The sequence below is a fragment of the Ovis aries genome, chromosome 3, assembly GCF_016772045.2.
Source record: "Ovis aries strain OAR_USU_Benz2616 breed Rambouillet chromosome 3, ARS-UI_Ramb_v3.0, whole genome shotgun sequence".
Taxonomy (NCBI): Eukaryota; Metazoa; Chordata; class Mammalia; order Artiodactyla; family Bovidae; genus Ovis; species Ovis aries.
The window spans coordinates 133,731,022-133,741,038 of record NC_056056.1 but is presented as its reverse complement, the minus strand read 5'-3'; the positions used below and the strand labels follow the sequence as shown (position 1 = coordinate 133,741,038).

The 10,017-nt window shown below is 49.5% G+C and overlaps 1 protein-coding gene across 1 annotated transcript; it reads right to left on the bottom strand.

The window, feature by feature from the left end:
* Window positions 1-822: 822 nt before the first annotated feature.
* On the bottom strand, window positions 823-8,750 carry KRT2 (keratin 2). The gene is made up of 9 exons (XM_004006321.6): window positions 8,127-8,750; window positions 6,654-6,868; window positions 6,230-6,290; window positions 5,325-5,420; window positions 4,542-4,706; window positions 4,157-4,282; window positions 2,858-3,078; window positions 1,687-1,721; window positions 823-1,583 (listed from the first exon to the last, which is right to left on the bottom strand). The coding sequence occupies exons 1-9, from the start codon at window positions 8,703-8,705 to the stop codon at window positions 1,228-1,230; spliced, it is 1,854 nt and encodes a 617-aa protein (XP_004006370.1). The 5' UTR covers window positions 8,706-8,750; the 3' UTR covers window positions 823-1,227.
* Window positions 8,751-10,017: the final 1,267 nt, after the last annotated feature.

Genomic DNA, 10,017 nt, shown 5'->3' with positions numbered 1-10,017 from the left:
CTAATTCAAACAAGGGGATTTTGCTTCACCATCCAAATTAGAAAATTTCCATTACTTGGTACTGGCCAGGATAAAGTGACAAGGACTTTCTTGTAGAATGTCACTACTTTTTGGAGGACAGTTGAGCATTATAAATTAGGAACTTTAGAAAGATGTTGTGTTTGAGCAAATATTCTTTTCCTACTTTGAGAAAATTATTATTCATTTTTGGAAAAAAAGGAAATATGGCAAAAGATGTTTGGTGGTGGTTTAGCTGCTAAGTCGTGTTGGGCTTTTTGCAACCTCATGGACTGTAGCCCATGGACAAAGGAGCCTGGTGGCCCACAGTCCATGGGGTCACAAAGACTCGGACAGGACAGTCACTGAGCATGGATACACACCAGTGAACCACAGTCATGATTCAACTGTACTCAATAAACCTCACAATACCTCCAGAACTGAAAATTCCTAAAACTCGCCTGTGTCCTGGTTCATTATTTTACTTTCAGAAAAGAACTCTCCAAAGTACAAATTCCTTCCACCACTGACTTTTCCTAGTTAAGGAAAAGAACATCTAATCCTTGCCCTAATTCTCATTATTTTTCCAGTCGAGGCTCATCCTACTCAGTGTGTGTGTGTGTTCAATTGCTAAGTTTTGTCTGACTCTTTGCAACCCCATGGAGCCTGCCAGGCTCCTCTGTCCATAGGATTCTCCAAGCAAGAATACTGGAGTAGGTTGCCATTTCCTTTTCCAGGAGATCTTCTTGACCAGATAGTAATGAGTAATAGCTCCTGGCTACTCACTTCTGCCGAGGCTTGACATTAAACACATATCACATGCTATGAGTTGCAAATGAAGTTTATTGTGCAGACACCAAGACTACAACACTTAGATGCAGAGCCAACAAGAGGGTTATATACAAAGAAGCATGTTTCCCCGGGGGCACCACCAGGGGAAAGGCACAGGCTTTGAGAGGGGGTGATCAACAGAATACCCTGTGGGAGAAGGACCACGAAAGGGCAACTGCAAGAAGGGGGAGGGAATGGGGCAGGGCTAGAAGCACAAACCTAAGCAATGCAGACTCTTCCCCTTGGGACAGAGGGTGTCACTGGCTCCAGTTGACTGGTTATGGGCATCTCTTTGCCCCACAATGCCATGAGAGGTGGACAACAAGATCCGACTTGCTGTCAGTTAGATGTACAGAGACAGGCATTCTGGAGGGGGAGGGTCAAGGGAGGACTCCATCCTTATCTGAATGAGAAGGTCACGCTGGAACTGCCGCCTTCAGATGAGCCAGAAGCACCCCTCTCAGAGCCATAAGTGCCCCCTCCAGAGCTGGACCCTCCTCTGGCGCCGCCTCCAGAACTGTGTTTCCCTCCAGAACTGTATCCTCCTCCGAAACTAGAGCCTCCTCGAGAGCCACCTCCAGAGCCGTAGCTCCCTCCACCGCCACTTCTGGAACCAGATCGTCTGCCTCCAGAGCTGTAACTGCTGCTTCCAGAGCTGAATCCGCCTCCAGAACTGGACCCTCTACCTCCAGAACCATAACCTCCAAAGCCAGCCCTGGAGGCCACGCTTGAGGAAATGCTGCTGCTCGTCACAGCTGCAGAGAGACAGACAGCATTACACCTCAGTTCCAACTGCCTGGGCGCCTCTGCCCCACTCCACCCCCTGGACAGGACCACTCCCCCGCCCCCCGCACTTACACACAGTCACGTTGCTGCTGAGGTCTCCAGACATCCTGCCAGAGAGAGAGAGAAAATAACTCTGAGCAGAGCACTTAGGGACTCTACATACATGGTTTTACAACTTCCACCTACAACCACCCACGTCAACCTCAAAACTCAGCCACCGCAGCTTCACATAGCCCACTTTCTTTGGTGCTGCCAGATCACAGAGATGGGGACGGGCCCCATGTTTCCACACAGTCTGGCATCCCAAGTCATCTAATTTCTTGCTCTGATAAAACTGATCGAAAGCAAATTCACTTCTGAACTGGCAACCCATTGTTTTATTTAAATCCATCTTAGGGAGTCTGATATGCAGAATCCAAGCCACACCAGAAATTCTCCAATGAAGACTATTCTGTGAACATTCAATTCAGAGAGAACTGCGACTCTGTACAGCCTCCCTGACCTGCACCCACCCTGCTCTCCCCTGCTTCATCTGAATTCTTTCCCACTTAATCTTGCAAGCTGGAGAGAGGAGGCCCAGCCTCCAGACAGGTACCCAGCAGCAGAGCGAGCAAAGCCAAAGCCACTCCCTCTCTGTAATACTGGCTCTCTGGTGGGCTGGGGAGCTTTTCCCGTCTAATTGCTTCAGCCAGACTAAATCACCAGGGGTACTGAGGACACGGACAAAGGTCTTAGACCACAGAGGAAGGAAAGGCTCCTTTCGGGAGGTTAACACATGGTTCTGTAATTCACTCAAGAAACCTGCAAAGAGCTAGATCTGGTGCCTGCTCTGTGGGCATGCCCCAGCCAGGCAGCACCTTCCAACCCACGACATCCCACACCACGTCACAAGGTGGAAGGAGAAGACGCCACACACCCTGCAGACCCAGAGACGACGTTTCAGATCGTCAAGAACTAATCTGTGTTCACACCATCAGTTTTCCCTTTCAGAAAAGAGAGATTCATTTACTGCTTCATTTAATTTAAAATTTAATCTGCCTTGTTAGTCGTTCCACACTGATAAGCCTACAGCTCCACAGTGCTGCTCTGTGTCCTGAATCTCCCCAGTGACGTCAGCTCTCAGCTGTCAGAAGGCCCTGCCCCTCCCCCTGCCTTCTCTGCCTCCCCCTCCAGCCCTGGCTCCAGGAGAGGAGAAGATGAACCAGGGTACCCGCTGGCCTCCTGGGGTCCTGGGGTCCCTCACCTGCACTCCTCGCCCTCCAGCAGCTTGCGGTAGGTGGCAATCTCCACATCCAGGGACAGCTTGGTGTTCATCAGGTCCTGGTAGTCACGCAGCAGCCGGGCCAGGTCTTCACGGGCTCTTTGCAGAGCCTCTTCCAGATCATTCAGCTTGCTCTGGGCATCTTTGAGGGCATTCTCTCCCCGCTGCTCAGCATCTGCAATGGAGTCTTGTACGTTCTTACACTAGGAGAGAAGGAGACAAGGTTTCTGTTGGCACAGGAAGTGCAACCTGTCTTGGCAGAGGAGGAGAGGGAGGGAGCAAGGATGTGCAGGGTGAGAAGCCAGAATCACTGGCCCTGCAAGTGTGTCACCAGAGAGTTAATGCAAGTTACAAATAACTTGCTAAGACTTGCTGCTGTCTCTGAGCTTCTGTCTTCCCAAGTCCCCTTGGACTGAACCCTTAACCCTTTCCCCATCATGACCTTTGATGCTCACAACCTAGGGCCAGAGTCGTTACCCCATTTTACAGTTGCAGCTGCAAACACTGATGTGAATGGCTTCATAGAACTTCTGTTGCTTGTGGAGTCAGTTCTCTGCCCCCCATTACCTCTTCCAGAGCTAATGTGCAAACCTAGCCAACCCCCTGCAGCACTCCCTGCCCCTGCATCACACAGCCCGCTGTGCAAAGAGGTACAAATGGGAGATGACGCCTGTGATCTTCGGTGAGCCATGACCTCTAGCTTCGTAAGGCACTGTTCCATTTCACCCGTGAAAGCGATCAAAAAGTTAACACAATTATTTCCCTGCACTTAACCCCTACTTGAAAATGAGGCTTGAAAGTGAAAGCAAAAGTCGCTCAGTCCTGTCCGACGCTTTGCGACCCCATGGACTATACAGTCCCTAGCATTCTCTCCAGCGGATCTTCCCAACCCAGGGATTGAACCCAGGTCTCCCACATTGCAGGCAGATTCTTTACCTGCTGAGCCACAAGGGAAGACCAAGAATACTGGACTGGGTAGCCTATCCCTTCTCCAGCAGATCTTCCCAACCCAGGAATCGAACCGGGGCCTCCTGCACTGCAGGTGGATTCTTTACCTACTGAGCTATCAGGGAAGCCCCAAGAATGTCTCTTGATCACTCTAAAATTGTTCTAAGTCTTAATTATGTCAAGCCCAAGGTTTTTGTGATCAACATACACTATATTAGAATTTCTCTCTCACTCACACACACACACACCTACACACATGCACACCACCTCCCACCCCACCCTGAGCTGCACTCAGCCAGGAGAACTGCAGCCATCCTAGGGCGTACACCCCACCTGCTTCTTCACTTGTGCGATCTCGCCTTGCAGCCTCTGGATCATGCGGTTCAGCTCGCTGATCTCCATCTTGACCTCCTTCAGGCTGTCTCCATGCTTTCCAGCAGTTATCCTGAGCTCCTCATACTGCATGGGAAGAGGAGGAGAGTTATCTGACCAGGGAGGGTCAACCAAGCTGAATGTCATGTCTGCATTTGTGGGAGATGGGGGACCAGTGCCATACTTGACTGAGGGCATTTGGGGTACTATAGACAGTCTTTCTTGGGAATGATGCCCAATTTTCACTAGACAAAACCACCAATAACCTTACTGTACACTTACTGGCTGGGCTGGAACGCAGCTCATTAGAAAGAGCTGCGGCTCTCCCTGCCCACCCAGAACTTGCCTTGCTGTGGTACACCTCCTCGGCCTCGGCCTTGCTCCTCTGGGCAATCTCCTCGTACTGGGCCCGGACCTCAGCGATAATGCTGTCCAAGTCAAGGCTGCGGTTGTTGTCCATGGACAGGATGACGGTGGTGTCGGTGACACTCTGTTGCATCTGGGACAGCTCCTGCAACACAGGGAAGGTCTGGCCGCAACGTCCCTGCCCACAGCCACGGGCAGTGAGGAGGGATTCCCCTCCCCCGGTGTCAGGGAAATGCAGAATCTCAGACTAACTATGAACTGAGTGGGATGTAAAGAGATATAGCCACCATTCCCAGTCAGGTAGTACTGAGAATTATGGGGAGGGGTCTGCATTTCTGAGCCTCCTAGTTTATGCAGCTTAATAAGTACCCCCAGAAAGAAGCCAGTTGATGGCAAACGCCTTAAATTGTATTTCCGGTTGCGGAAGTCATGTGTGTGCACTTGGGCAGGGAAGGGGGGAGTACATTATATTTTGACCTCTGAAATATATTTGATATAAGAAGAGAAGCAGGGTGAGTCTTTTCCTAAGGGGAGGTGGGGTGAGGGAATTTGTCCTAATGGAGCATTACTTCCTGTGACATCAGAGGAGAAAGTCCTTCTCCTCCAAGACCTACACCAAAGAAGCTCCCAGTGGCCTAGACATTGGTCAGTTGAAGTCAGCCACCCATAAACCCCACCCACAGCCCCCTTTCCCCAGTGGGAGAGGACTTCCTTTGAGGGGAAGGGGAGGTAGCAAGGGTCCATTTAAGAGCAGCCTACTTACTGCATCAAAGAGCATTTTTGTGAACTCCACTTCCTGTCTCAGCAAGTCCACCTTGGCCTGCAGCTCCACCTTGTTCATGTAGGCATGGTCCACATCCTACAGGGAAGGTCAGAGTCTCTGCTGAAGCTCACAGCCCCCACCCCCACCTTGCAGTGCTTTGTGTATGGGCCCTGCCCTGCCATCTCTCTGCTACTCCTCCACCCAGTCCCTGTCAGCTGCTCTCCAAAATCCCAGGCACCGCAGACAATCCACAACCCCACAGGACCTCATTCGGCATGAGGTCCACAGTGCATCTCTGCAGGGGGCTACATGCCCATGTCACTGCTCACACTCCCCCAGACCATCAGAGCTCTGATGGGACCGAGCTTTGTCAACCATTCTCTCCTTCCTGCTTGATATGCTCTGTGTTTCCACCAAAGAGCATAACAGCCTCTGTGTCTTTTAGCAGTCCCCAACTCTCCCATCCTATCTATCCATCCCACCTCTTCTGGATTTCACACCAAAGCCTCTGCAGAAACCAGGCTGAGAACCCATGCTTCTGCCTTCAGGTTCAAACCTTTGTCAGCGCAACTGACTACATCTTTAAGCAGGCAATCTAAGAAAGTCCCGTGCCTTCCTCGGCCCTTTAGAAAACAGATCAAGTGCTTTCTATGGTCATAGCTTTCAAGATCCAATACAGTGAGTAGGTAATTGATGGGAAATGTCCTAGCAAAAGCGCAGAAATTGCCTGAAGCTTGAACTACAGAGACACCTTTATTTCCGTGAGAACCAGCCATAGATATGCTTCACCCTTCCTCTGGCTCATGCTTTTTTCACTCAAAGGTGTGCTCCAGCTTGTCCATCTGGGCACAATGGGCTCTGATGCATCCTCATTCCCACCCCAACCATGACATCCTCTCACTCACCTTTTTAAGTGTCACAAACTCGTTCTCAGCAGCTGTGCGCTTGTTGACTTCATCCTCATACCTGTTGGTACCCAAGGACACTGCAGTTAGAGTAGTACTAGTTTGTTTCCCTTTTTCTTCTCCTTTTCTTACTGGATTCACCCCAAATACTCCATTTCCTGGGACTATTAAAAAACACTTTTGTCTAAATTGAAATGATGATAACCCAGAGGAGGATGCTTTTCTATAAATTAACCATTAAACTTGTCAAAAACATGATCTCTAAAGCCCTAAATGTCTTCCTCCCAAACTATCAGCAAAGATACAGACGGCTCTCCCCTTTATCCCCACAAATGCAACTGAGAGATGAGCGGTTTTCTGGGGCAATGATTGGATGGGCTCAAATCTACGTTTATCTCCACTTAGTTTTTATTCTGCCACTTACTTCTTCTTAAAATCCTCAAGAAGATCCTGTATGTTGTTCAGCTCTGACTCTTGTGACATTCTTTCTGAAGAAAGCTTGTCCAAATGACTCTGAAGTTGGCTGATGTACCGCTGGAAGAGGGGTTCCAGATTGGTGGTGCGGGTGCCCACATCGATTTGTTGTAGCAGTTCCCATTTGGTCTGCAGCACCTGGTTCTGCTGCTCCAGGAATCGCACCTGTGGGGACCAGAAGGAAAGCACATGAGCTCTGGGTTGTCCTTCCCACCGATAGGCCAGGGTCAGCTCTGATTCTCCTTCGGGAGATAGGGAAAACCACGTGGCTTCATCCTCACCAGCTGCATGCCGGATCATGCTGGGCAGAGCTTCTGAGCTCTCTGTCTCCACACTTGGAAAGTTCTGTAGGCTCCTAAATGTTACATCTGGCACTCTCCACGCAGAGAACTCTTTTTCCTACTTTCTCACCCACTATTTCATTTGCAGGTGCTTTCAAAACTCCAGGCCATCTCCCTCCCTGATCCTACTTGAATTTCCAGCAAATGTCCCATAAATTCTGGGGAAAACCAAAAGCAAGCTTTCACTGGCACTGCTCCTAAGGGCTATGAGTATAAGGGCAAGGTTCCTCCATCTGATTTTTAAGAGCCTTGTAAATTTCTTAGACAGATTCCTCTGCCTTGAAATGGGAGAGAACCTATCACACTCCAAAGTGACATCAGTTAAAAACTTTGTGGTTTATAAAACTAAAAAAGCTTCTCTTGAAGGCAGAAATTTATTCATTCCTAAACAGATATTTCAAACTTAGCTTCCCAGAATTTAATAGAGCAATAACTTCTAGGGAAGGAAGAACAGTCTCAGAAGACGTTTTACCAACCCCCTCTAAAACACTTGGCTTGAAATAGTCCATTTCTTGTCTGTGTCAGTTTTTTAATGATTTTCAGAATTTTCCATTAGTATTGTTTGTTTAGGCTGAGACAATAAAGCCAAAGTCACAATTAATTCCCAATCTCAGACTATTATGGAAGATGGCACCATGAAGCCTGCATCTTTCCCCTGTGGATACTGCCAATTACCCAGGACAGTGTGAGTGCACTTGCTGCTGCTGCTGCTGAGTCGCTTCAGTCGTGTCCGACTCTGTGCGACCCCACAGACGGCAGCCCAACAGGCTCCCCTGTCCCTGGGATTCTCCAGGTAAGAACACTGGAGTGGGTCGCCATTTCCTTCTCCAATGCAAGAAAGTGAAAAGTGAAAGTGAAATCACTCAGTCATGTCCGACTCTTAGGGACCCCATGGGCTACAGCCCACCAGGCTCCTCAGTCCATGGGATTCTCCAAGCAAGAGTACTGGAGTGGGGTGCCATTGCCTTCTGCAGACTGCACCTATGGCTCATTAAAAAATGAATCTTTATCATTTGCTTTTCAGTTAGCACTAGAAGCAGGGCATCCTGAGCCTTAGATGAAGCCAGCTACTCATGACTCACCTTGTCGATGAAGGTGGCAAATTTGTTGTTGAGAGCTTTGATCTGCTCCCGCTCCTGAGACTTCACGTTCTGTATCTCCGGGTCAACTTTCACATTGAGAGGCTGCAGAAGGCTCTGGTTGATAGACACTTCGTGGATACCTCCACCAGGGAATCCTCCAGGGCCGAAGCCACCAGGACCCCCAAAGCCACCAGGACCCCCAAAACCTCCAAAGCCACCACCACCTCCAAAGCGGCCTCCACCAAAACTGCCTCCTCCAACGCCGAGGCCGCCTCCAAAGCCACTTCCTCTGCCACCAAATCCTCCATAGGAGCCAAAGCTTCCGCCTCCTCCAGACACGCTAATGGAGGTGCTCCTGGACCCTCCAAGGTTAATGAGACTCCGACTGCTGAAGCCACCTCCGCCGAATCCGCCTCCACCAAAGACCCCGCTGCCACCGCCATGACGGCTCAAGCAGGAGGAGCTGGTTCCTAATAGCTGGCTTCGACCGGAGACCACGGCCGAGCCGCTACTGAAGCCCCGGAATCCTCCTCCACCTCCTCCTCTTCCTCGAGACTGGTAGGAGATCTGACAGCTCATGATGCCTTTGCCCGGAGAGGGAAGGTGCAGGTTCCTGAGAGGAGTTCCGGTGGGAGACTCAGTGCTGCTGTTGGAAGACTGTCATGGGCCCCTTTTATACCCGCCAACTAGGTGTTGTTGTGCATGGGTGTGGGCCCACGTATGCAAGGGTTTGGTCTGCCTGGAAGCTATTCCTGGTGAGTGATTATCAAGCTAATAGCCATTTAAAAATCTATTAATCAGCTCCCTCCTAGAACTTGCTTTGATTGCAAACTTCTGTTTATCTGAACATCTGTCACACCATTCGATTTTTGTAAAATCATCAAAAGAGGAGGTCAGGATGAGTTTCTCAATCTGGAAGAGAAAAAAAAAAAAGGCATTCTGCCGAATGCTGCTCCCTGCTCTGGACCAATCCAAGGGAGGCCAGCTGCCCCTAGGGCCTCTGGAGGCTCGCCACCCAGTTCCACTGATGGAAGAGATGACAGGCTTAGAGACTTCAGAGGCTTCTCAATACTAGCCTCAGTGTTCCCCCTTGCTTTTTCTTCTGTGCCAGGAAGAGTCTCAACAAGGCATTTTTCAGAGCATGAATGCGATGTGGGGAAACACACAACCTGTCCCAGGAAGAAGTTGACCAAGGGTGCTTCAAAAGAGTTGTCAGTTTTCAGGCTTCCCTGGTGGTCCAGTGGTTGAGATTTCACCTTCTAATGCAGGGGGTGAGGGCTCGATCCCCTCTTGAGGAGCTGAGATACCACATGCCTCATGGCCAAAAAGCCAGAGCATAAACAACAGAAGCAATACCGTAACAAATTCAATAAAGACTTTGAAATTTTTTTTAAAAAAAAGAAGAGAATAAAGAAAAAAAAAAAGTTGTCAGTTTGCAAAATGTCTTAACTGTTCCCTTCCCATGCCACACCAGGACTCCACAGTAGCCAGTCACTGAGAAGAGGAGAATTTCCCTTCCTGCAACCACGTCTTTATAACTATCAACTCCATGATTTCTCTACATGAAAACCCAGAGAATGAGGGGCTTCAGGGAAGTTCCTCTGTCCCTGGGTCTGTCTAACTCTAGGTACACAACAAAAGATTGCAATCGTAGGCTTTATCCAACTCCAAGATCCAAGTGTGCATTGATTCAGCCATTTAGTAATCGTGTACTACTTGGTGATCATGCTAAGCAGTTTGGAGGCTGGACTCTTCAATGATACCCAGAGGTGAACGAATATCAGAAGACCCATCAAGTCACCAAGTGCACAGAGTCTCCAGGCTTAAACTCAGCCGAGGTGCTTCCTTGGTCTGCGTGGCCATGTACACGGGAGACGCAGTATGCAGTACT

Coding starts and splice junctions, on each gene's coding strand:
- KRT2 (XM_004006321.6), bottom strand. CDS start 8,705: ATGAGCTGTCAGATCTCCTACCAGTCTCGAGGAAGAGGAGGAGGTGGA. Junction 6,869..8,126: donor TTGCCACCTTCATCGACAAG/GTGAGTCATGAG, acceptor TGGTCCCCACAG/GTGCGATTCCTGGAGCAGCA. Junction 1,722..2,857: donor CTGGAGGGCGAGGAGTGCAG/GTGAGGGACCCC, acceptor TCTCTCTGGCAG/GATGTCTGGAGACCTCAGCA.